This window comes from Octodon degus, unplaced genomic scaffold, assembly GCF_000260255.1.
Source record: "Octodon degus isolate 3935 unplaced genomic scaffold, OctDeg1.0 scaffold00071, whole genome shotgun sequence".
Taxonomy (NCBI): Eukaryota; Metazoa; Chordata; class Mammalia; order Rodentia; family Octodontidae; genus Octodon; species Octodon degus.
The window spans coordinates 9858842-9886586 of NW_004524647.1; the positions used below are offsets into that span (position 1 = coordinate 9858842).

General features: G+C 41.2%; 1 protein-coding gene across 3 annotated transcripts in view; it reads right to left on the reverse strand.

The window, feature by feature from the left end:
• Window positions 1–27745, reverse strand: part of Prkcq (protein kinase C theta) — a 137757-nt gene that overhangs the window by 49165 nt on the left and 60847 nt on the right. For all 3 annotated transcript variants that reach the window (XM_023719741.1, XM_004635288.3, XM_023719740.1), the window contains exons 5-12: window positions 20991–21153; window positions 19298–19329; window positions 19116–19201; window positions 14149–14278; window positions 8392–8501; window positions 7536–7653; window positions 6141–6301; window positions 2114–2287 (exon numbers count right to left, since the gene is read on the reverse strand). In XM_023719741.1, coding sequence (XP_023575509.1) covers window positions 2114–2287; window positions 6141–6301; window positions 7536–7653; window positions 8392–8501; window positions 14149–14278; window positions 19116–19201; window positions 19298–19329; window positions 20991–21153 — 974 coding nt within the window. The remainder of the gene's footprint in view (window positions 1–2113; window positions 2288–6140; window positions 6302–7535; window positions 7654–8391; window positions 8502–14148; window positions 14279–19115; window positions 19202–19297; window positions 19330–20990; window positions 21154–27745) is intronic.

Sequence of the window (27745 nt, forward strand, 5' to 3'; positions counted from 1 at the left end):
CCTTCCCCTCCCCTCCCCTCCCCTCCCCTCACTTTCCTTCCCTCCCTTTCTCTCTAAGTGCTGAACCACTCACAGTTATATTTGATATGCATTATCGGGGCCACCTTTCTTCCACTCTCTTGTAGTGAGTGCTACTAACACACTGGTGTCTCTGGTCTTGTTAATATATCATAATTGCATAGAGCCTTAAGAGTATTTCCCTTAAGAGGGAGAGAAACAAATAAGGTCAAAGGCTCTGTTAAACAGGAGAAGGGAATCCACTCACTTTCTACAAAGTGTGATTCCTAATAACCTGCCTCATGAGATAGGAAAACAGTCATACCCACAATATATGTACACACATACATTACATGCACACAATAGTGGAAAAAGATGTCAAGTTAGGCTTGGATTTGCTTGGTTGTTCCTACCAGCCTAGAATGACATGTGCAGCAGTTTTCTACAAGCTTCACAATATTCTGCGGGAAATAACGAGAACATAAGCAGCCCCAAGTTACCTAGTAAATCTGACCTGTGAGAATTGGGAAAACACTTTGATCTAGGAGAGGTGGGGACAAAATCTAACACTATGACTTTACGTGATATATCTACACTATCCAGACCAAAAAGTGTTTATAATTATGCCCAGCAGGAAGTTTCTAGTAGAACTTTCTCTCATAACCAGAAACTCCAGGTTTATTCCTGCTTTAGAAAATAAGCCTATTTTCTCTCTGCACTCTGTCTTCTCTCTTTTATGTTTTTCCTAAAGCCCACACCTTACATACTTAATGTTCTTTTTGCCTCTTCAGACTAATTTCTAAATGGATGGACCTCGCCTCTCTTACTGGAGCATGCAGATCTTCAGTGTGGAGTTGTTTCATGTGTTTCTGTATGTTGCGCAGTACTTTTAATATAGTATATGCTTGACACTTTGTCCTGGCCTTTTTCTCTTTTTAAGTAAATGGATTATTCATATATTTGCACAGCAAAACACCTGTTAAGAATCTAGTGGGACTGCAGAAACAGTGAAGGGACCCAGGGTACCATCTACTTCTCCTGCGCGATTCCCCTTAGTTCTTTCTGTGGCTGAAAACACCTCAGAGGCCCTCTGCGGCTCATGCTATGACACGAAAAAGGGGGACAGTCCATGCTTTGTGCCCTTCAGACCTGAAGCCAGGGTCCCACATGGGTATGCTTATTATTCCAGGCTTTGTATGATGGGAATAGAGTGAAGGTAAGAAAAATTAGGGAAGAAAAATCATAATGCTCTTGCACGAACAGTGATCCATGAGAACGTCCATTTCACTGTTATTTAAGTCAGAACAAAACCAATTTCAGATTGATAACCTATATTGTAGAAGAACGTTCACAGATATTAGAAAATGAATATAATAGAAAGTTTAGAAAGCAACTACAGAATGGTATATATTTGTAGTGGGTTGATGTATTCAGTGAAATTCATAGAAGTGAAAAATCTAGAAGGATAAATTTCAAAGTACTAATAGTGATAGGAGTATAAATGATTTTTTCTTATAACTGCTTACAAGCATTTTCCAAATTCTCTGAGTAAACTGAGTCACACCTAAGCTATTTACAGTATTTTCTTAAGGAGAGTGACTGCACCGTTTGACAAGAAGAGCAGAAGGAGAAGTGCCTCGCCCAGAGGGCCGGCTGACCCAGTGATGCAGTCCATGCATGGGCTGCCTTTTCTGCTGGTACTTGAAAGGAAAGCAACAGAGCATATGTCGTTTAATCTATTTCCAACTTTTGTCTCTTTACATACACATAAGGTAGAAGAATAGAGAAGTTCCTATTTCTCCCTTCAAGTCACCAACTGCTTAGAACCGTGGTGGTTTTGCTGTGTTAAATTTTGTAAATCAACCAATAGACCTAGAAGTAAAAGTCTCTCTCAGTGGACTCCATTAAAACATTCTAAGTAATATTCCCACGGTGGTTAAAGGAGATGAAACTCTTTTGGACGGATAAATGGATGAATGGATAGAAGCATTGAAAGTAGGCTGAAAAGTAGTAAGATAAAAACAGGGACAGTGGTTTGTGTGTATAAGGAAGCTCACTGACAGACGCTTGGGGCAGTTTGGAGGTGGCAGGAAGGGCACTAGAGCAGAAGCCATACCTTGGTCTGGAATGTACAGAACATGTGCGTTAGAAATGGATGTTCCCAGGCCAAGGACAGGACTCTCTTCTCTACCATGGTACATTCAACATCGTCGTCCATCAAAACCACATCTTTCTTTAAAGCTTTTATGGCAAAAAACTGATTGGTTTTCTTGAACTCAGCAAGGAAGACCTAGAAAGAAGAAGAAGTAATTTTATTTTAGAATTTGGGTTCCTACTCTAAAGAAAAAGAACAAACTGAGGCAAAGTGGCTTAGAGAGGTCCCTTCTGGGTGGGCAAAAGGGAGCTTTCTCCTTCCTAGGTAGGATGTTACTGATGTGGAATGGGACATCTAATTGGTCTAGGGTATTACATAACAGTTTCATATGGTCCTTGTACCTTTGCAAGAGTTTCTTGAAATTATTATGTAATTAGATGATTATTCTCAATGCAAGAAAAATTCTATTTAAAAAGGTATGCTCTGGCTCTCCAGGGACCTACATGCATAATAAAAATTCAATGAGAAAAAAATACACACTGAAGGGAAGTACTGAACTTTAAATATTACTGATAAAGTGCAGAAACTTAGCTTTACATTTCAACCAGTTTTGCAAGGTAAAAAGAAAAACTTGAAGGTTATAGTTTTCCTGACATACTAATAAGTAGATACTATTTCATCTGATGACATAAAAACAAACAATTTTAAGAGTAACTATATGTCAGCCAGTCTGCTTTGTACTCATGTGTGCTATCTAATTTTATTATCTAAATTTTAGCTCTCAATATTGCTCTTAACACTTAGCTTCTAATAATACCATCCCTCCCACCTTGATTTCAGAAAGTAAAATAACTAGCTTGAAATTTTAGAATGACTCAGTGGAAGAATTAAGTGTAACGTTTATTTTCCCACTTGATTTCATGTGTCTTATGTCACTGGAGGTCAGATGACCCCCAGTGGCTCTAGATTTTCATATGATGCAGCAGAGAATTCCAGGCAGTGCTAGAATGGCATTCCAGCTCTGAAAATTTCAGTGCTGGTAGCACTTCACAGTGTTGGCTAGCTACAGACATGTGGACAAAGCAATTGACTTTTACGGGCTCCATTTTCGTACATGAGAATGGATAAATACTGCTACACTCTCTGATTTACATGACAATCCTAAAAGTCAAATGGGATGCCAATGGGAATGTGACCTGTAAGCTACAAAAGGCTCTCTAAATAAGAATTAAGAATACTTGTCATTGAAATATTTTTAAAACAGACTATGTGGCTTGGGGCAGCATTTGAGGGTCTCCTACTTCCTATTTATCTCTATTCTATTTTGTTTTTTATTTGTATATATATATATATATATATATATATATAGTTCTCATGTAAGAGAAAACTTGGGATATTAGAGTGTGTGTCTGATCTAAGTGTGTCACTAGGTATCATGTACTCAAGTTGTGTCCATCCATCCTTCAAATACCTTGTTTATCTTTCTTTTTGAGTTTCACTTATACTACCAGCTTATCTTAGTTTGCTGAAAATAAAGTTTGTGCTATTGTCTGGGTTTTTTTTTTTTTTTTTTTTGGTAAGGATTTTTTGGTTTATGTCTTGTACAGAGCAATTATTTTCAAGATAATGATATACAGCATGATAACTATGGCTATTTTCTATTTGGTTATGAATATTTGTTTTATTTTTTCATAAAATAAAAAAGGATGGGCCAGGGATATAGCTCAGCAGTATAAGTGCCTGTCTGGCAAGCGTATGGTCAGAAGTTCAAAATCTGGTACTGCAAAAGATAAACAAATAATTAAAAATAAAATTAAAAAATAGACCGCTTGTAATTTATCTCTACTGTTGACTTTTAGCAAGTGTGGAAGTCAGTGATATTAAACCAGTACTAGCAATGCAAATAGGAGTGTGTAGATTCAAAACGCTATTACATGAGTCCGTGGTAGCTGAACTAGTAGGAGGCACTTAGATCATGCCAGGCAAATGAGTGGTGTTCATTTCCCTAGACAACATGCAATTTGTTCTCCTAGGCTTGAAAGTAAATTTCAAGCAAGAGCAAGAAGGCTACCATTTGAGGAAGATCCGAACTTCCTATGCAGAGTGAAAAGACAGGAAACACAAGTGTGGGAGTCTTCTCAAAAGACCACTGAGTGTTGTGCAAAGGGAAATGGAGCCATTCTATTTTGCTTCAGTGTGTCCTCCTCCTGTCCTTTCAGTGGGCACAGCCCAAGGCCCCCATGGAAATGTGCATTCTGCTTTGGACCTAACGTGGTGGATAGAGTTCCAAGCTGCCCCCTGGAATATTTACTATGGCTTGTATTCTTTTCCCTTTTTTTGAGGTAGGGTCTTGCTATGAAGTTTAGACTGGCCTTGAACTCACAGTGATCCTCCTGCCTCAGCCTCCCAAGTGCTGGGATTACAGGTTTAGCATCTTTTCCATTAACTTTGTTCAAATGTAGAAATTCACATGGGAGAAAAGAAAGATAAACATTCCATTAACAAAAGTACGTGTTTGGTAATTGCTTCTTTCAGTAAAACACCCTAAAACCAGCCATAAACTAAAGAACCTGAAAAGGCAATTTCTACCTATATAATGTGCTTTCAATTTTTGGTAACAGGTTATAATTACACACTAATTGCTGCTAAATTATAATAAAGACTGGCTGTAAAATTGCCTATTACACCCAGATTAAAACCAAATGAGCCTGATGTGGTTCACGTTACTGTGGAAATGAACTAAAACAATTCATGGGTCTCAGCTATAGTTTGGAGGGTGGAGTAGATTTTGTTGAAAGGTAATGTGTTAGTGTTTAAACCCAAGACTTTTAGAGCACGATATTATTCATCTTGGTAGATGCTCCATGGTATCTTGGTTTATTATTAAATTAGCTGAGTCAGTGTTCCTGCCAAAGTATGGCGAGCAGGCGCTCAGCACAGCACTGGCTTTGGATGCACAGATTCACGGGACAGTAGTCCTTGAGTAAGTCTTTCCAAAGAACTGCATCTATGAGTGTGAAGTAGCTAGGAGCTCTGTTAACACACTCTTAATATCTAAAATAACTTAAAAGTCTACACATTCTGCATCATCTTTCCTTACACAACGCTGCTTTGAAACTTCTCAGCTGTCACTGGTGTTTATGAAATGATGTCTGTTTCTTTCTCATCTCTTTTTTCTTCTTTGTTCGCCTTCCCATTTGCTCCTCCTTCACTTATCCTCCGTGAGTAACACAGACAGCTCATAGCCTGAGTGTGTGGCAGGAAGGATTTTGGAGAATTTTTTCATGTAACTTTTCTTACGACTTCCTAAAGCTTCAGGCCTGTGGTATGTCCTCTCCATGCCCCTCACTTCATATGCTGGAGTCTTAACTGCTAGTACTTGAACATGTGAACATATTTGGAGATGAGGCATGTGAAGAAGCAATTAAGGTTAATGAGGTCATTAGAGTGACATTAATCCATCATGACTGGCATCCATGTAAAAGAGAAAATTTAGGCAGACAGGCACAGAAAGAAAACGATACAAAGATAGAGGGATAAGGGACCACTTAAAAGTTAAAGAGTAAAACACTGGAAGAAACAACCCTATCAATACCCTGATTTTTGTAAGAGAATAAATTTCAGTTGTTTGCATTGCCCAGGCTGCAGTATTTTGTTACAGCAGCCCGAGCAAAAGAATACAAGCCTAAAGATACTTGTTAGAAGAAAAGTTACATATAAAGTAAAGGTAAGGGTCTATATGCAAAGAAGAAGCAAAGAGAAGAAAACTGAACAAAACAAACAAACAAAAGATGTGTATGAAACAGTAAGTGGCCAAAGAATTTTCCTGTTTCTTTGGTACCCAGAGACATCAATTTCATTAGGATATGGTACATGTCACCCCAAAGCAAACGAATAGAAATCAGAGGCTGTTGTTTCCCGAGAGCCTCCTAAATGCTTTCTCCACACATCTCTACCCTGGTTCCAACAGCTTAGTTGCATCTACCAGGGATGCGTGTCAGTAACCCCCGGAATCTGGACCATTGGCTCCTACTTCTTGGTAGCATACCTTGCCAAAACTCCCCTTCCCCAGCATTTTGTGCAAGATGAAGTCATCAATTTTCAGCTTCATGTGCAGAGTTTGTCTTTCTATATTTGGTTCAGGTTCTGGTCGGTGGCACACTTTATCCATCCCATCCAATGGAGAGTCCCAAGAGATTCCCTGAGGCTCTGAAAGAGACAAGCCAGTGGTCAAGTGTGAATGTGGAGTAATTACTCATTACAGCAGCTGTTCTTTCTTTCCCCACTGCTCATTCTGAGTCTCCATTTATAATAACAGGGTAGAAGGTAGGGAGGTGTCTATAGTTTAGTACTTCTCTGTCTGGGAGTCCCACCTTTGGGCTGTGGACTGGTGGACTGTTGCTATTTAACCAACAGACCAGGAGGAGCTCAATTTAAGAAACATATTTCAGTCGACAGAAGACTACATATGGAAAATAAATGAGCACTTTTAATCATGTCAGATCAGTGATGAATAGAAAATTTAATCAAATTCGAGGGGAAAATAATTCTTAATTGTTTGCTTGGCTCACAACCCCTCCAGGGGCACTAATTTCTATCAATTACAATGTGAGTGCAGAGAGAATGAAATCCAGCAGATTGGTAAAGATCTGTACTGCATTATTCATTGTAACCTTCACATCAGGATGCTGCCCGCCCTGATCATTGCTGAGATGAGGCGCGCTTCACTGCTCAGTGAGCCTCCCTAAATTCTAACCCAAAGTTTTCTTTTAAAACATTTTTATGTCAATTTATCTCTTGCTTTAATACCAGAAGAGGTACGCAAAAATTGTTGGTGGGGAAATTTATTCCATGATCACAGTGGTTTTATTCTTAAATATTCTTTCACATTTTCTCTTAAGTCCAAGGAAAGTAACTCATAGTGTCTGGTGATTTCGGTCTCAGAATTGGGTGTTCACATCCTCCTGTGAAACATTTTCAGACAGCAGGCTGGATAAAATTGCAGAATGTCATAAATGTTAAAAGCTTTTGGCCTGGTAGTTCTGCCCTTTTCTACTCTCAAATTTCCAGAAAAGTCTCTACGAATAAGAGCAGGTTCGGTGACATTCCCATTACTGTGCTTTATGGTAGATTTATTTCGGTAAAATCATTTAACATTGCTTGGGAGTAATACTCTAAAATTCTAAGAAAACATTTCCACTGTTTCCTCCAGATCTATCCCACTATCTTTATCCCACCTCTTATCCCGTCTCAGAAGGCTTTTCAGTGAGGCCTGTTTCAGTTTCACTTCTACGAAGTAGGAGCTTCTTAGTTGGTGGTTGGGTCTACAATTGTTAAATAAAAAGGACCTCTTATTCGACCCGGTGAACTGAGAACTTAAAATATAGAACACAGGTAAAAGTTGATTCACCATTTACCTATAGCAGACTACTATAATAATTACCTTTTTTCCCAGTTGTTGGTAAGCATGGTGGCCTTGCTTCATTTTTGACTGAACACGGGAGACCAATTTCAACAGGACCTTCTCGAAAGATGTGTTCTGAATCTCTCAAGGAGCGAGCCTAACTTACAAACAGAGAGTCAGGTCACCCACTTGTTGTGGATGGGCTAGTTCAGTCCACCGCCCAAGAGAACAAAAACTATTTAAAACTTCTAAATGCTCGGGACAACAAAAGTTCCTATTCAACACTTATAGGATTCCTTACCTTGCAAGGCTCTGTGGTATTTGGTGAACCGGCAGAATATACTTAGCTCCTTCTCTTTTCTGGGGCCTATCTGGAATCTCCCATGCTAGCTACATCTTTCCATGGCCAATAAAACAGGTCAGTGGAAAAGTAACTTACAGGAACAGTGCCAAGTCTTAAAGAGGATTTATTTTTATATATGAGAGTTCAGCCAATGCTAAGGTATAAATGGCAGGGAAAGAACTTCCATGGATTTTTGTTCTAAGGGTATTCCAGTGATGAATTTACTAGAGTAAATAAGTATTTTCCCGGGGTATTACATAGCTGTAATATATGGGTAGAGAGCTGGCAATAAATCCTCAATACCTTTAATGAATTTGTTTCTGCCTCTGCTCATTCCATAAAAATTTAAAACCCTACAAAAGTCTGCACAACAGAAATGCATTCAGTAAATAAAAACCTGAAAGGGAGCAGTATGGGTGTGAAGATGAAGTGTAAGTGCGAGGTGAGAGCTTGGAAATGCACCGCAGGAAGTGCTGTAGGGCTGCTGCAGGTCAAAGCGAGGACTGGAGTGGACACGGGGTGGGGAGTTCATCTGCTCAGTGCCCTCCCTACCTGCTGGGTGCTCTCAATCATCGCTAGTGCTTCCGCCATTAGTTTCTGGTTTATGCCACAGAGGTTGGCAACCTTTGTCTGGCACCGGTGATGGACGTTCATGCCACATGCTGAAAGGAAGAAAGTGGAAGGTGAGCAGGAGGGCAAGTACCCACTGGTGCTGGGAAATCACTCTCCTGAGATAGAATAGAGCTTTACTGCTAGAGAGGAAAGTCTGTGATCACTGTGCTTCTGGGTTGGGCCACGGCTGGGTGGAGCAGATTGAGGTAGGTTCTCTCAAATGGCAGGGTAAAATGTTGGAACAGAGAAACATGACCTCACACTCCATCCTGGAGCCCAAGTGTCCCTTTCCCCTAATGGACTATGAGGAACGTCTCTATCTACTAAGCTGAAGCTCCGGCTACAGCCTTGGTCTGTGAGACAGAATTGAGAGGGGGAAATGGTGCATGTGTGTGTTAAGGGGTGCAAGTGGGAGGAGGACGAGAAGTTCTGCACTGCATGCTCACTTTGGGGATAAGTGAAGTTAATGAACTATGAGAATGGGTGGTGATGGGGAAATGACATAGGACACAGCTCCGAGCCCAGGCTGGAGGGGGACTGCCAGGACAGCTGTGTCTCCTGGAGACAAAACTGACTGCACAGATGAGTTGGGACCCAATGGACTTCTGGACACTCCCAGTAAAACGTTTCACTTATTTTATTCCAAAAATTCATCTGAATCTATTCAAGTAATACCTTTTCTTTGGAATAAAGAATAACAGAAAAAGGGGGAACATGTAAGTTTCAAGGTCCCTTTTACTCTTCATCTGGAACCATTACCTGTGTGAATACTGCCACGCTTCCTTGGCAGCCACACCATGACCTTGCCAGAGCTTGTCAATGGGACTCAAGAAAGCTACCTACTGTGCTTCTCCACTTTCCTTTTAGCCATACTGTGCACATCATTGTCATGGTTCTATCCTTGCGATTAACTCTCCTAAAGTTCATGAACATCTCTACTTTGACAGATGCTCATCTAATCTTGTTGAAAATCACCCCCATACTTCTCAGGGCCAGTTCAATGCATCATGGGAAGAAAACCTAGTGGTTAAAGATATCAGAAATGATCAAGACCTAGTTAAAAGAAACCAACAACCAGACCTCTCCGGCATTATCACTACACTTTTAATTTCAATAAGCAAGCTTTTGAAATATTATTTTGTTTTTCCATCCCTGATTCCTCTTTGTCTTTGTCTCACATTTAAGTGGGTAGAAAGTGAGGGGTTCTAGTTAGGTATCCACAAGATACTGGGTAGTATTTGAGAATAGGAGGGAAGGACACTACAGAAGGGAGGTGTCCCCTCAGCTAAACTTTGCAAGGGAGGAGCAAGTGATTGTGGATCTGGTTGTGGATCTAGGAGCAAAGAGGTGTTCTTCCCTGGTTTACAGTGCCAGGGGAGGTCACAGCAGAGTACATCCAGAGAGACTGGAGCCAGACATTAAGATTTTAGCATTGATTGGGGCTGGTGAGATGGCTCAGTGGTCTAAAGCACCTACTTAGAACAAGCTAAGCTTAAGCAAAGCACAGGGACCGCGGTTCAATCCCCCAGCACCACATGCCAGCCAGCCCTGCCCCCTGTTGGGCTGAGCTGGCCACACACACACACACACACACACACACACACACACACAAAAAAAAAAAAGATTTTAGCATTGACAAAATCATAAAGTCTCTAGGTGGTGCAAACACAGCAAATCACAGGTGTGTTCACAAGGAGTTTGGATGTGACACCAATGGGACCTGACAGCAAGGTGTTAAAAGATATTACCCTATTTTCAGGACCCCTACATATATGTATCTCCAAATTTTGTGTGATTACAGGAAGGATGGGTGACCATCACAATTACTAGTGCTCCACTTAAGTGGATTTCAGTGTCCTAAAGAAAGCAGTATTGCTTGTACATATGAGTTATCAGCTTAAATGTGCACTTATGACATAATGACTGAAAGAAACCAATTTGTTTTCTTTCATCATTGTGTGTCATGACATTACTTTTGTTTTTTTGCCAAAGAAAAAGAAGGAAAAGTGTTAAATATTCAAGAACCAATAAGGGAGGAGAACACATGCTGGTCACAGGTCACACAAGGATCTGACCCTGCTTGACCTTGTTCAAGTCCTAAGGGCTTCTGAGAGGGTCCTAGCTCTGAACTGATGTTCTATACAGACTCTGTGAATACTTGGAATCATGAGTCCCCCAACAGTGCTGTTATGGTTTATATCTAGATGTCACTCCAAAAGCCTTGTGTGCTCATAGGTTAGTTTGGAGAGGTGATTGGATCACAGAGGCCTGACTAGAGGAGGTGGGTCACTGGAGGTGTGGCCTGGAAGGCTCTCTCCCCCTTCCTCCCTCGATTGCTGTCTGCTTCTTGCTGCCGTGCTATGAGCTGGTTCTCCTCTGCCACACCTCTCTGCTTTGAAACCAGCTGACTACAGAGTGAAAGTGCTACAAACTGTGAGCCAAAAAAAAGCTTCCTTCCTTCCTTCATTTATTTATTTATTTTATGTATTTGGTATATGGTACAGGATCTCACTACACAGCTCAGACTAGTAGTGATCCTCCTGTTTTCAGCCTTGATCTTGGGGGCTGGCTCAACGCTCCTGGTGGTGGGATTGGCAATGCATGTGGTGTCAGGGATTGAACCCCAGTTCCTGTGCTTGCCTAAGCAGGTGCTTAGTCTGCTGAGCTATCCTGCAGGCTTGAACTTTCTTCCTTTAAATTATTGGTGCCAGGTACTGTGTCGCGGCAATGAGAAAGCAATGGACAACAAGTGCCGTGATGTTCTCCTCCCACTCCTTTGGACCAAGGGATGGTTCTTGGGTTGAGTGGGAAGGGGCTGTGCCAGTGAACTTGTGTAAAGACAACTGGTACATTGTGCTGCAAGTTTTAGAAAACCCAAACTTTGTTTTTGAAATATCACTAGTGAAAAGAAAAAACACATAAAGATTTCCAAGCTCTAGCTGATAGAACTTGTCTCAGCCCTACTTGCTTCTACAAAAGTGTATAAGTAGGGTTGTTATAATAGAATCAGTTAGCAAGACCTATGAAATCATGCAAATTTTCATTTCATCTGCTTATTAGCACATTTGCATGCAAAGAGTTTAGCACACTGAGTGTTATGGAGTAAGTGTCTGTTTATCAACTACAACTTCTCATTCATCTTGAATAGTTATTGTATCATGAGGGCCAACCAAGTAGCTCAGCATATTAAAGGGCCTACAAGTGGGCGCAGGGGCCAAGAGTTCGATCCATGGGCCTGCTGTGCTGGCCCCTCCCCTGAGGTGTGCTGAGATAGCAATTGAGACTGGGTGTGGTGGCATGCATAATCCCAGCTCTTGGGAGGCTATAAACAGGTGGATCACTATGAGTCCAATCTAGTAGTGAGACCCTGAACATCCTGTAGACCCTTCCCTAAAAATACAAAATGATGGTGATGATGATGATGATAATAATAATAATAATAATAATAATAATATGTAGGTGAAATTCTGGCATTACTCACCTTTGGTTTTACCTAGCTCACACTTCCTCAGATAGTTCAACATAAAATCATGAAGCATTTTCTATGTAAATAACTATTACTATTGCATATATATGCATAGATATAGCCACAAAAATCCACTTGAAGCAAAATATTTTATGTCTATTTAAAATCTTTAATACAGTAAGAGTGGTTTTGATAATGGTGCTTAGAAGTCTGCATGGTCAGCATGACTGGCACTGGACTTGTTCAGCTGGTGTTAGGCCTGCATGTGGGTGGCCCTAGCCACATATCCCAGCAATGTAAAGTGAGACACTTATTGAGAATTTAGTGCAACAGAATTGGTATTTTACTTCACTCCTTGAAATTGTAGCTAGCTCTATGCTTGTTTCAGATGGGCCCTGTACTGAAGAAGGGCACCATTCCCACTGCAATACCATAAGTCTCTGTCACTAACCTATCAGGCGGCAACTTGATCTCTGTGAGTGCAAAGAGTCCCTTTTGGTGACTATTTTCATGGGAGTTATTGTAGAAGGAAGGAGGGGACAGCGAGGTGGGGGTAAAGAAGACAAGATAAAGGCTGATAAGGACCTTACTTAAGAAGATGATTTACAAGGAGGTGAGGTAAGAGTGAGACAAAACAAAGGACCAAGTGAACTAGAACAGAAGAGAAAAATCAAGAGTTGAGGATGAAGGCATGTGGAGAGGAACAGAGTTAAGGAATCAGGGAATCGAGGAAGTTTTTTGGGGGCTTACAGAGTTAAAAATAGAAAATGAAGTAGAGAAGGGAAAGAAGGGGAGGGGGAGGGGGAAGGGATGGGATAAAAGAAAAGAGGGAAGGGAGTTCTTGAAGTGAAGTAGGTAGGAGAGTGGGGGAGGAATGGAGGGGAAAGGAGAGAATGTTAGAAAGAATGGAACAAAGCAGTGCACGTGGGTGTGGAATAATGCCAGGGGTTCTTTGGGGAAGTTCTAATCTTCCCAGTCACACTAATAAGACAGCTCTGCCCTAGCAAGTGGCACTAAGGCTCTCTGGAAATGACACCTGGCCTTCAGACCAACTCAGAAGTCGCAACCAGTGAGGATTTATTTGTATTTGTGTTTATACAATTAGAACATGGGAAAGTTTTAGCCTATGAGCTCTAATGATACACCATATCACACCCTGCATATTCATGTATTCTTGAGCAGGTATCTAGAGGAAAGTGTGGAAGTGGTACTTGGGGTTATGAAAGGATCCTCAAGGTTCACTTTGACTACCTGTGGTACCCCGGGGAATGCCTTGGAAACCTAACAATCCCTGTCTCACTAAGGTTTCACCTTAGATTCCATGGGACATACCAGTACCACAGGAAGATGGTCTTCCCTGCTGACACCTAGAAGGGAAGAAAGATGTAGCCAGTGGTATTTTAGTTAAGATAGGACTTCAAGGGAAAATCAAAGGGTTAAAACATGTGGTAGTCCAACATAAAAAAGTGTGTGCTGCAGCAGAAAATCTCCAGTGACCATATCATCCAGGCCCCACCCCTTCTTGCTCCCATCTAGTAAGCAGAGTGCTTGGTCAGTTCTCCTTAGGATTTTGTCCTCCCTGTTCCCTAATCCTGGCATATCAGCATTACAGTTTCTAAAGACTGTTGCCTTAGCAACTTAGAGCTTTAAAGCAAGAATTCCTTTTTTTTTTTTTTTATTTTCTTTTTTTCTGGGTAGGACTGAGTAACTCCATGAGCAGGGAATGGCAGGCTTGGGGGAAGATCAGACAAGGGAGAAGGGTGGTCAGGGATGAGCTTGGCTTCTCACTGGGGGTATCGGTCCTTGAGGAGATGCACAGAGCATCTCACCAGCAAGGCCAGAGGAGGAGGCTGAGGAATTCCACGGCTAGACTTGCTGGAGTCAGGGAGAGTCAGCCCAGATCTTACCAAGGAGACAGCAGATCAGGGTAGAGTGAAGTGGAGGTACCAGTGAGGAGAAATGCTGGCTTTGTGTCTTCTCAGGGCTGTGTATAACATAAAGTCACAGGACCCGGAGACTTATCTTGACCCTGAGCTCCTGTGAACTTTGCTGGGCTGTGAACATGAGAACACTGTGGGGTAGAAGGACAATAGCAACAGGCATGTACTGTCCCAGGAAGATGACATTCATGGTCACAGTCACATGGGGCTTGGGTAGAAGTCATCCCTTGTTACCTGCTTCCTGCTAAGATGCCACACAGTGGCACTGTGCTCACCTCCCACTGGACTCACCATCACACTTCAGTCCTTGTCGTGCCAGCCCCCACAGCAGCGTCCCACAGTGCTCACAGAAGGTCGGGCTCTTGTAATTGTAGACTTTAAATCTGTGTGGCATGTCTATCTTGAATCTCTCTTTGTGGAACTGGAAGAAAGGCAAAAGGTGTGATTACACACATGGTCCTGGGGCCCAACTTCTGTTGTTCTCACAGACACTTTCACCTAACAGGTACTGTAATGCAAACATAGGCACCATCGCTGGTACTTGGCAGACCTTCAAGTCATGTTTGAAGATGGCGTAGAGCTCGTGGCTCTTGTAGGAAAGGATGAGCTGGATGTTGGCACATGTTGAACACACAGAGACCCACAGCAGATATCTGAGGCATTAGACAGACAGGTAGCATTGCAGGAAGAGAGGATGGGGCTATTTATCTAATGGTAGCTAAGGAAATACTGCTTTTGTTTAAACAGATGAAACTGTCCTTCCTGCTTTAATATAAATATTTTCTTTTCTTTTAGCCCAGAACTAGTGCTTAACCTTTGGAAGGATACTAAAAATGCTTCTTCTAGAAGATGAAATTAGGATGAAAGTCTACTAGTAGCTTGAAGCATTTTCCTACCCTTTATTCATGAACTGTTGAATAGAGGTGCCAAGGGACAGGTTAAGAGTTCCTCCCATGAACACAGGACAAGTATGTCACATGTGTCACTTGGAACACTTGTGGATTCTTCTGAGATCTCGGAACACTCTACTCGAGGGAGCCTTTGATACTGTCCTCACTTGACAGGTGAGGAGATGAGGCACAGAAAGGGCAAGAAACTTGCCCGGTCACTCTGCTGTTGAGTCTGGAGAGCAAGCAGGTTGGCTGTCATAACCAGAGCCCACCATTCCGTTTTTGTCTCCAAAGAAAGGTAGTTTAAGGAGAGAGATGCTAGCAGTACAGCTATTGCAGTGTTCCTAGAAGTCTCCCAGAGTTTAAATTGTCTCCTTCAATCAAGGTTATTGCCTGAACAATAAAAACAATAATAATGACAACAATATTTGACAACTTAATTCCTGGTAAGAATGCCAATATTCTTGTGCAATATAACAAGTTTTACTTACTTAAGGCTTGTAATCACTTCAGAGGTTTCTAATTAAATCATTTGCTTCAGAACCTACATAGCTAGAAGGCCTTATTTGCTAACATAGTGATAGTTCCTATTGTCCCTGTAGTTGATGTTGTCAGTGTAGGCTCCATGGAATAGCTGTTTAGAATTATTTAAAAGTTGTTCAGAACCTACACTAGTCCTTTTAACCAGCCCCCCAAATTATTTATTTAAAATTTTCAAGCCCATTTCATGTCACAGAGTATGAATATGGTAGTTAATAGGTCAAGGTCCCAGATAGAAAGAATTCATTTTAACCTCTAGTGCAGGCTCATATGGCTCAAGATAAGGCCGATAAAGACCCTAGGTCTGATCTTTCTAACTTGAAAGCAGAATCGCTGCATAGGATTAGTGAACACTAAAAGGGTGTTGAGCTGGAAGCAAAATGTGTGCTTAAAATATATACTGAATTTGGAAGACTTGGTAGGAAAAAATAGTGTCAAATATCTTGTTTTTTAAATATTGATTATATGCTGAAATAATAACATTCAGCTATATTGGGCTTGACACATATACAATTAAACTTTGTTTCATATGTGCCTTTTTCTTTTATTTAAAGTAGTTACTTAAAAGTTTAAAATTATACATGTAGCTCTCAGACTATTTCTATTAGACAATGAATACTGCTGCAGTTTTAGGGGCATAAAAGTATCCTGAAATTGGTATCTTCTTGCATGAGCACAAAATTAAGATAGCTCCAGAGAGCATAATATCCACAGGCATTTATTCATTGAACTAATGATTTCTAACAGTTTGCCTTGCGCCTCCAATTTTGTTACTGATAAAAGTTAACAATGATCGATCACAATTCATGATTGTTCAGAAAAACTGACAGTGTCAAATAAAGGAAGAAGGATTGGAGGTGGCAGTTTGGTTTAAGCGAACAACAACTCTGGAAGACAGTTGTCTGAGTTTTAGCCCCGGGTTTGCTGCATGTAGGTGGTTGGCTATGTAGAAGCTGCTTTACCCATGTTGGTAGTATGAGATTAGGCTCCTGTAGTTCTTAGTATTATTATTATTTTTCAATGTATTTGGTTGTTGCAGGATCTCACTATGCAACTCAGACTTGTGGTGATCCTCCTGCTTTCAGCCTCCCCAGCGCTGGGATTACAGGCACATGCCACCACACTGGACTCTGGCCAGCTCAGCCTGCCCCAGGGTGGGGCTGGTGCAGCATGTGGTGCCAGGGATCAAACGGTAGTCCCTGCTTTTGCCTGAGTTCACCTAAGCAAGCACTTTAGTCTGCTAAGCTATCTCGCCGGCACTTGTAGCTCTAAATTTTGAAGGATTCTTTTTTCTTTCTTTTTTCAAGTACTGGGAATTGAATCAAAGGCCCTTGTATTGCATTGCAGCCTCAACCTTAAAAAAATATTTTAAGGTTTTGAGACAGTTTTGCTAAATCATTAAGTTGCCTAGGTTGGACTTGAAGTTGTAAACCACCTGCCCTAGCCTCCCAGAGTGCTGGGGTTGTAAGTATGGACATTCTACTCAGGAAAATTCAACCAATTCGCCTGCCCTTTTGTCAGAGAAATTCACACATCCAGGCAGGGGGCCCTGCCAAGCTCAAGGAGACTTTCAAAGCTGCTCTGCCATCCTGCCTAGTTTGCTCACTTCCTGTTACTTTCTTCAAAGCTACTTACTGCCTTCTCTGCTTCCTTCCTTCCTTCATTCAGTTCACAGATCCACTGAGGACATAAACTAGCTAAAAGAAGCTTCGAGCAAGAGCGCTGTAAGTTTGAGTCTGGCCTGGGCAACTTAGCCACCTGGTGAGGTCCTCACAGGGAATCTAGCTTAGTGTGAAGGCCCCAGGTTCAATCCCCATTATTGTAGAAAACCCCTTCCTTCATGGGCTTCCATCTTGCCTTACTCTTTTCCTGTTAAAATTGATGATGAGTCACCTCACCTAATCTCTGCTGAAGCTGGGACCCCTTTCCTTCTTGCCAGCAGACTTGACGATTTTGCTGGGCCATCCTCCTCCAGCCCCATCAATCTCTCTTAGCAGGGTGGTAGCTCCCTTTACTTTGAGAACCGCTGTTTCCAGTTACCGGCTCCCTTCAGTGATCTTCTGGATAACGGCGAATCAGCGCACAGCTGTTTCTGTGCCATCTTGAAGTCACCCTCACTGCAGACCAGCCACACTAACAAGTCCACAAACTTTCCAAACTCTTTCTGAACCAAGGGCTTCAGATATCTCCATGTGATCCTTGTTTTCCTTGGCATTTCAGCTGCATGGAATACAATTCACCCCTTCCTTTCTAGCTTTCTGGCTGTCCTTGGAGACTCCAAGTGTAGAGTGCTCTCTGCAAACCTGGGTTCTTGGTCTTTCTCTTTCCTACCTAACATCTAATCTTAGGTTCCTTTGCAATTAGTCCTGAATTTCCTTCTCTCTGAAAGAAAGCCCATGACTAAGGCATCTCTTAGACAGCTTTCAAGCTCCCCTGTGTAATATCATCACCCTCAAACTTGTACAACTGCTACACTGGCTCATGAATCCCAAGCTCAGAACTGTCCACTGATGCTTCTACTTATATGACCACTGTGGGAATCAACCTTCCTTCTTCTCTTTCATTCTCCACACCCCTTCCTTTAAAATGATACAACCATTCCTACAATAGAAATCACTTGAAAGTCTGCTGACTTTGTTCCATCTCTGCTGTCACCATACAGACACAAATAATCTCTATCTGTTGGTATGATGCCTTCAGTGTCCTCTGGCTTTAGGCTTACATCTTAATACACTATTTCTCCTATGGCATCACAAGACAAGCTTGTTGCTATGAGTCCCATAGTGTTCAATCACTTTCTCAAGGTTTGAAGCATCCCCATATGACTTAGGTCCTGCTAGATTCCCCAACTTTCTTTCCTTTTGCTCTGAGCCTTGGGGATCACTGTATTGATCTCATTTTAGTTACTAAAACTTTCTGGACTGTGCCCCTTCAGGGCCATTAGTCTATCTCAGGCCTTCTTCCTCCTGCTGGTTACACCTGGCCCCTTTCACCTCCAGGTAGCAGTTCAAATCCTCCCTTCCTTCGGGAGATGCTCTGACCAAGTGGTCTCCTTAGGCTCCCTGGTGATTTTCCATCACTGTACCTTGTTTGCTTCTTTTATAGCACTTCACATTAATTACAATGATTACAGTGGTTTATTATATGTTTCATCAATTTTCCAGAAAGTCCATGGGCCAAGACCATGCCTGTTTTGTGCTGTGCTGTACATCTGACATATCACACTATTGTCCATGTATTAGATACTTAAGAAATATCTGTTGAATGAAGAGGAGGGTGGAGAAGGGAGAAAAAGCATCTTATAATGGCAGGCTGCCTGACTTTCATCTAAGATTCTTTTCTCCATGAGGTCAAATCCAACCAACTTTTAGACTAAAGCTCAATGTTCATTCCAAAGCAGGTATTTCCACTCAACACTGGGTTGTCCTTTTGCCACCATCTTTTACTAACCCTGTACATGTTTATGTCTCCATACTTTATACTTGCCTTTATTTATTCTTTCATTGTCACTTTGGCTGCACATGCCACAAGGCTTGCTATCCTATACTCAACCAACTTATGCTTTTTGGTTTCTTTCTGTTACTTTTTTTTTTCCTGAAAATGTTCTTACCCACTTTTCTTATTTGTCTCCTAGATTTGGTAAATAAAAAAATAAATAAATAAATTTGAAAAGGAAAAGGTTTTAGGGAGATTCATATTCATGGGTAAACTTAAAGATTCAAGTTCAAGCATGAATTATTGCAAAGAATGAGTGGGCTCTAAAATTTAATATCGGGAAAAAAATCACTGTATGTCAAAGAAAGGATTCTATGTATGGTCCATACATACCATGGTTTCTCGACTATTGATAGCTGATCCTGTGCACTTGGCTATGACTTTATCGATACACTTCTTGTGAATTGCCGCATTACATTCTGAAAACAAACAATTGTGACTTAAGACTTCTCAAAGTTAGGGTGAAATTAAAATTAAAAGACAGTGACAATACAACAGAAATCCTTCTTACTTACGTCGACACTGATAGCCCTGTTTGTTGAGACCCCTGTAACAAAGAACATGGATGATTTATTTGGATGTCTGTATCAGCATCAGAACCCATTCTAGGTGTGAGACAGAGCTCAAGGCTTCTGACAGTCACAGGATGTTTTTGCTGATTAGTAGTCTCAGTGTATTATTTGCATAGATTGTGTTTTGAATTTAAGCTAGTTACTAAGAATCTGATAATTAAATAATTGAAGAAATAGTGATTTACTTTTTTATGTTTGTATTTTTCAAGTAAACACAGAAGTTATAATGCCTGAACAGCATGTGTCACAGGCTCTTGGCAGCAAAGTTTCATGTCCTACAGTTAAAAAAGCACCCACTGTCTCATTTGAAAATTTATTGTCTCACTCATCTATTGTCTTTGTTTATATGTAAATGAACAAAGACATCTCTATCATATTTTACTTCCTCTTTCTGAGGGAGAATATTTGCAACCAATAAAGCATAAACCTAAGACCAATTCCCAAGTAATGCTCACTGTTAGAGAGAAAGGAGAGTTGAGTAATTAGAGGAAAACAAGTGAGTAAAACATCTATTAAAATATTTTTGACCTTTGGATATCCAAGTTAAATCAGAGTTGTGCATGAACACATTTTGGAGGAGCCCAAGAGAGCATTCTATAATAGACACAGATGCTGAGAACAGAAAGAGGAGTTGTTTGAAGTCTCAATTCTACCCTAGCCTCTGCTATGTGGTTATGGAGGCTTAAACGGGTCTCTGAGGCTAAGATTCCCCCAAGAGGATCATCCACACTCAAACGACTCATTACAGTGGGAAAGCACTGCCTGTTGCTCACAGTAACACCTCGACACTTGGGCTATGGATGTGGAAGAAGTTTTGACTGTAAAACTATACTCATAGTAAAGACACCATCCCTTGAGGTCTTCCCCTCTGGTGCCCAATAGCCTACTATTTAGTCAGAAGCTAAAATTCTCTTGGTTTTGTTGTGGTTTGGATCTGAATTGCCCCTCTCGCCCAATGGTCAGAGCTAAAGTATTGGTTGCCAGCTTTTGGCGTTACTGGGAAATAGTGAAACCTTTAGGAGGTGGAGCTTGTGAAAGGAAGTGAGGTCATTGAAGAAGTGCCTTTGAAAGGGGTTCTGGGAGCCCCCTTCTTCCTCTGCCTCTCCTTTTCACTGCTTGGCTACCATGAGTCAAGCAGCTCTGCTCCATTGTGTGTTCTCCACTGTGATATTTGGCCTCAGCACAGGCCCACAGCGACAAGGGCAAGCAACTGTACACTGAAACCTCTGAAACCACAGGCAAAAGTAAAGTTTCTGCCTTTTAGATTGATTTTTTTTTTTTTGGTGGAGCCAGGGATTGAACTCAGGTCCTTGCACTTTCCAGGGAAGTGCTATATTCCACCGAGCCATTTCCCTAGCCCCTTTTAGATTGATTTTTGTGGGCATTTTGTTACACTAAAAGAGTGCTAGCTCAGGTAATAGCCCAAATGGATCTTGCTTCACAGGAGCCACCATAGGAAGGAACTGCTTATGGCTAAGCATGCCCTTTAAACGTCTTTGGTGCCACCAAGGCAACTGCCAGCTCTCAGCTAGCACCTGACCCCTATGTATTCCCCCACAGTGGATCATATCACACTTTGTGGATTAAGAGGAAATGCACAGCCTAAAGCTTGGAGTAAAATACCAAGTTACTGTACCAGACAAACTCATGGCAGACAGAACAAAAGGTGGGTTGTGGGAAAAAGGTGGCAGTGAATTCGTGGCACTTGACATGGTGAACTTTGGCCTGCTTGATGGCTCCTCGGCGGTGATGCAGAGCAAAGAAGCCTTCAGCCTCTAATTCACTCAGGTCTTTTGTGTCTGTGGGCAGAGAAGAGGGACCAAAGTGAGATTCTGCAATACGATGGTCACAGTTAGGTGGGGACAGTGGTAACTAGGCAAGGAAGAGAAGCAGACAGGATTCATCACCTACAGTAATAAAATTACAGCTACTTATTTTTTATTTTTTTGGCAGAACTGGGGATTGAACTCAGGGCTTTGCACTTGCCAGGGAAGCACTTATTCTACTGAGCTCTCTCTCCAGCTCCCCAGCTACTTATTAAAGTGGGTTAAAGACAAGCTTCTTTCCTTAATTCTATAATATGGAATTATCATAGGGCGTATTAGGGGACCGAAACAAATTGGATGGTTGGTTTCATCCTTCATCCTTTGAGCTGAGATTACCCTCCGAGTTTCAAGCCAAGAATGAACACTTATAAGTCTCTATGTAATTCCAGAGAACAATGTGGTGGCTGAGAGCAACTGTGGAGCTGCCTGTCTGAGGTGCCAGGACACTTACACTTCACTGTGCTTAGTCAGCCGCACAGACAGAAGCCTTTTGTATAAGGACAGAGGAACTTCAAGAAGGCAGTTAGGTTCTGGTTTTTGATGGCCACAGCAATCAAATACACTATAACAGCTGCAGTCTATACTCATCAATGTAGGAACAGCCAGAAAATTGATAACTGCATTTTTTAAAGGCATAGGTAATCCTGCGTATTGTCTAATCATCTACCTCAAACCATCAAATCCACAAGCATCCAGTCCTCCCTGAGCCTGTGCATCCTAGTGAAAGTGCTTTGAGTGGTCACTGCCCACAGTGGCCTATGCCCAGATGACAGCTTCCCAAAAGGCTAGAGGGACCTAAATAGGTAGAATTCTGAAAATATGCACGATATTATGAAAATATACATGAGGCTCAGGACCCCAAAGAGTGCAAAGTGGTGGGGTGGTCATGGCTGTATAGCATGATGAACACACCAGCAGGGCACAGAATAGCACAGTAAATAGTAAAAAAAAAATACCACTTAAATAAGGATAGTAACTATAACTATTATAATGACTAGTGCCATAGTAATTTAATAGCTTGAAGATTTTAAGATTACTTATTGTATTTTATTTTTAATGCAAAAATAGAAATTTATTGGGAATAAGAAGCTTATCAGATTTCAAAAGTACAGAATTAACATTATTAGCAATTCTGTCTACAGTAACAGAGGGCTGAGAATGTATTTGAGGCAAATGTTCCTGCCAAGGTACTTTATTTTTATATTCCTAATGTCGTCTGGGCTAAACATATACTAGGCAGACAAAGGAGGGGCTGTGCGAGTAGATACCTCTCCCACAGCAAGGTAGCCAATTCTCAAAACTCATTTTAGGTCTCAGATCTTTTTTTTTTTTTTTTTCAGAACCAGGGATTGAACTCAGGCCCTTGTGCTTGCCAGGGAAGTGCTTATTCCACTGAGCCATCTCCCCGGCCCTTTCACATCTTTTTTTAATGGTGGTTTATAGGTCTCTTCCATGGCAGCTATAGACCATTATCCCAGCAACCCTCTAAAAAGTTCTGTAGATACATCGCCTATTATCTTAAGGCTAACTAACTCAGCTATTTTATTTGGAACAAAGATAGAAGTAATTAGGCTTGATAGGTATTTTCTTCTACATGTTCTGGTACAAACATGCATGCCTATTTACCACTTTTGCTTAGTATAATAGGTTATGTTTCATAAGATTTTATTTCATATATGGTTTGGTCAGATGCAATGAATTAAAATGAAATAAAGAATAAAAGTGCTTTCAATTCAGGGAATGAAAGTGAATTAATCTGGAACCCTAACTATATTACACATACATGTATAATAGCCTAAGCATTGGAGTATTATACATTTAACAAATATCAGAAAATTCTAGAAATGAATTGATTCCCTTCTTTCTTCCCTGTAGCTCTAGCCACTAACCATTTCAATTGTTGTACGAAAGCAAATGAAAAAGAACATAGGGTTTCATTCCTTTGATAACAACTATGCTATTTATGAAATAATTTGCTCATGTCTATTTATGGCTTTGAATAAGCTTGCTGTTGTTTTATATGTACAGGCTTAGTTATGTCTTTTAACTCAATGGCTCCAATTCCTTTTATTTAGTCTGATGTGCCACTTATTTGCAGGCAAATACAACACGTGTGCTCCCTGAGCAGCTAAGCATAAATGTCTACACTGAGTGGACAGAAACTGAGATGTTATTCCTAACATTGAGCAGCTGCAGTCACACCAGGGAGAGGCGGTGTGCATGAGGAACAGCTGACTGTGTGTGACAGTGTATGACAGTGTGGCATGCCCTCGGAGATATGGACACCCATAGGAGGCAGGAAAAGGCATCACTAGAGAAGCTAAGACGGGGCAGCTGAAAGATTAAGGGGGAAACTTATATATGATTATATTTAAGTTTTTTTTACATATATGTAAAAAAAAATGCAGCTTTCTTCTCTGATTGACAGAAAGTAGACAAGGAAATTGAAGGCTAAAAACCAGGAACTTGGTTAGAAGATTCAGTCTTGGGGAAGGCATTTCAGCCAGATTGTGTGGGCTTAACAATCGAGAAAATAGCAAAGAAAAAGAGACTAACAAATATGGACTATGTTTTCAAGAAATGTCAAGGAGGCTGGGTGTGGTGGTGCAGGTCTGTAATTCCTGCATTTGGGGGGCTGAGGCAGGAGGATTGCTGAGAGTTTGAAGCCAGCCTGGACTACAAATGGAGTTCAAGACAGTCAGAACTGCACAGCAAAGATAAAATGGTAAAAGGAGACCTTTTCCACGATAGGGGACAGCTAGTATGCAGCGTCCTGACAATGAGGAGGAAGCCACAGAGAAGAGAGGTGAAGATGCTGGGAGAACATGACTGACCTGGTAGAGCAGGGCTGCAGGGGTGAGAAGCCTGAGGTCAGAAAAGGGAGGGACCTTCTCCAAAGCACAGGAGCAAGAAGAGGATGCAAGGAGCAACAGCAGTATGATGTCCACAGACAGAATTCCTAACAATACTCCTGCCCAAGGTCAACTTCCATGAAAGAGAAAAATACGAAACCCTTGGAAATCAAAGAGGATGGGCATGTTTGAAACAGCCACTGTGTGGGAATCAAAGGAAAGAAGGGTGCTTCTGAACGTCATAGGGAGTTCAGCTGAATGGTCCAATAAACAGTGACTGTGTTCTCTCTTCATCATAACTGCAAACTGGTGCTGGAGTTAGAGGAATAAATAAAAAGTCAGCGAATCATTGCTGCCTTGCAAGAGTTGAGCAATTAGAAGGAAAGGAAACTACAAGGTAAATCTCAGAGCAGAAATATGCCCAGGGTACTACGGGACCACGGAGGTGAGGAAGCTGCAGCATTTAATGCGGATGGAGGTGAGAAACAGAAAAACTGGACAGAGCAGGTGCAAGCAGTGAGGATTTCGGGGCTGGGTCATGGGGAGTAAATAACCCTCCTAGCATGCAGGAGGAGGTACGGTGGGGGAAAACAAAGGTATTCTCTCCAGGCAGAAGAGAATGAGGAAGGATACAGAAGTCAGGGATCTCAGGATGTGAGCGGGGCAGTGAACTAGCGGAGCACGGTTCGGGTGAGGGTGTGGGGCAGCCAGAAGGATCAGGGCTCCCTCTTAGAGGATGAGCAGATACGAGATTGGTTTGGAGATTTTCTTGTAGGTAGACTGCAAACCGAAAGACTGTAGTAGGCACAGGGAAAAAGTACAGCAGAGCGCAGCGTGGTCTGAGTGGAGGCTGACGTATCCATTCTAGCAGCATCAGGGGAGAATGCGAGATAGCAAGCAGGAAGGCAAGCAAGATAAAACTGAAACATAGTGACAGCAGGGACCTAAATTGTTGACTAATGTAGGAGATAAGAAAAAGCTACAAAATGACTTCCGTGTTTTTTTTTTTCCCCCGGGAACGGGGATAGAACTCTTGCCCTTGTGCTTGCCAGGGAAGTGCTTATTCCACTAAGCCATCTCCCCGGGCCCCGACTTCCGGGTTTTGCAACAGATGTAACAGTTAATTAAGATAGTGGGTAAGAAGGCAAGAATTACTGGTGAAAATGGTTGAGTGTACATTTTAACAGTTTGCTTTGCCTTTAAATCGTATCATTTAAATTCAATAGAATTTAAAATACTGATAGGGAATCTAGTTGGAGAGGTCAAATATGTGAGTCTGAAGTAAGGGTACATCACCCAGCAGCATCTGTTTGTGACAGACTCAGCTGAGCGGTATCTTCCAGCACATCCCTAGAAGGGAGCGTGCAGGGCTTGGGGATCAGCATGTGTCTGGTGGATCAGGAAACTGGTGAGAGCTGGGTATCGGCACGGACATTTCATGGGGTTTATGGGAGATGAGGTATTAATGCCAGAAGTGGGCTAATAAGGGGGATGAAAGAGAAAAGCCTAATACTGAATGAAAGGATGGACAGTCCTGGCAGGGGAGGAAAATGAGCTTTGAGAGCAACGTCTGAGGAATCTGAGCCCTTTAAGTTGGAGATTTTGAATGAAGCCATGTGGGCGAGGGTTCACATCTGACGGGACAATATGTGGGAAGACAGATTGAAATAGGAAGGAGGTATATCTGATGGTCGTGGTGAATGCTTAAGCCACAGGCGTGATGAGTGGAAAACAAGGGAAGAAGAAGAAAAGTGACTCAAGCATAGCAAATGGAAAAAGATCTGTTTCCATGGAACAAATGGCAACACTGCAGTGATCTGTGAGTGGCGAGGTGAGCCATTCATTTCATATGGGCTGGAGAAGAGTACAGGCTTCTGTGGAGGAGTGACTCAGGAGTTGGAGTGGTTGATACATCTTGGCAACTCGAGAACTGAGAAGTCTGTGACTCAGCAGGGGACCACGGCCCTCACATTGTAAACATCTTGAGTTTATGGAAGAGGAGGGGATAGAGATGGTGTAGGCAGACAGCCTGTCTCCAATGCAAGGAAGGAAAAGTCCTCTTTCTTTCTAGTCCTGTTGATTTTGTTATATCTTTTACCACCTTGACCTGTTGTCCCTCTACCATGCTACCCTACCTTGGAGCCAGGTGACTACAAATGGAACCCTCCATGAACTGTGAGCTAAATAAACCTTTCCTTCCTTCATTTTGAACATTGCATATTTTGTCTCAGCAAGGAGAGAAGAGTGACCCGCACAGGAGGCATGATGTTATCTAAGTTAAAATTTCTTATTGTCCGCTGATTTGCTTTTTCTCTCATAGCCTCATTGCCGCCATACTTATCATGTTTCCAGTGTGGCTACTTCAGGAGATATCCTCAACAGGCTCCTCTGCATGCCTCTTCCATTTCAAATTAATTATAAAGCATCTCCACTCTATATTTGAAATTAGCATTCTCTTTCATCTAGACTATCATAGAAATCTTACTGGTTTTTTTTTTTTTTCACATTTTTCTTTTATTTTACTCTTGTTACTGCACTCCTGGGCTGGATTCTGATGATCTTAATTCTGTCCCTCTTCCAGTCAATACACTGTGGAACATTGTGGAATGAGGTAATTCACATTTATCTTGTGGCTAGTCAGTACTTACATAGTATAGGGTAAAATTATTTTCCTGTTGTTTTACCCACATCCTCTTTCCAATCTGAGTTCTCTGAGTGCAAGAACTCATATTTTGCTTTTCTGAATCCTTTAGCTTTAGGAAACTGTTTCTTATGTGTAATTACAAACATTCTTAAAATTTAATAACATCCTGTTCTTTCTTATTATCAACAAGGAATTTTCTAGTTAGGTCATTTCATAATAATTGTTATTAAAAATTAGATTTTTGGATATATGAAAACTTAGAGCTAGGTCTCAATTTAGGTGTAGTTTTAAAAATTGAATGCTATAGGGTTTTAAATATGTTCCTGGGCTTATGTAATTATTGTTCAAGAAATGGCAGCACTTTTACCTCATTTGAATTTGCTTTCTTATTTTAATGAAACATTTAAATTCCATGGTAACTGGGAAAATAAGTATGCAATTTTTTCAAAAGCAAGGATTTTTACATTATTTACTAAGATTACTTTCTGTCTAGTGGAATGTTTCTCCAACTTTCAGTGGCCCATATGTTGAACTCACAAAGGGTGCACTTTTTCTTATTCAAGAAATCAAACATCATTGCCATTATAATTTAGGTCAGTATTTTTACTGATTATTGAGATACCATTGACTCCTACCTCATTTACTCAGCTCACAAATAGTAAGTTATCTGTACTATATATTTACAGACAGGGGAGGCATTTAGGAAAATTAGAGTATATTTTCCCTCCTCCAGAGTTTTAAATTTTCTTTTTAAAAACTTTAATATGGAGAAAGAAGGAAAAAAATATATGTATATACACAGAAAAAACTTCAATACAGAAAAATTTATATGTGTACAAAAACTATGCAAATACTCTAATCATAGTTTCCAAGTATCGATCATTCACTTTTGATGGTGGTCGAAATTCATGGCTATTTTCCAGTGGACCCCTATCTACTTCCCTACCTGTGCCAGTGGATTGTTCTGAAACAAGCCCATGCCATCATTTTACTGACAAGTATTGCAGCTTGTATGTGTAAAAGAGGAAGATTTTTTCTTACTAACATAGCCGTAATATCATTGTCACAT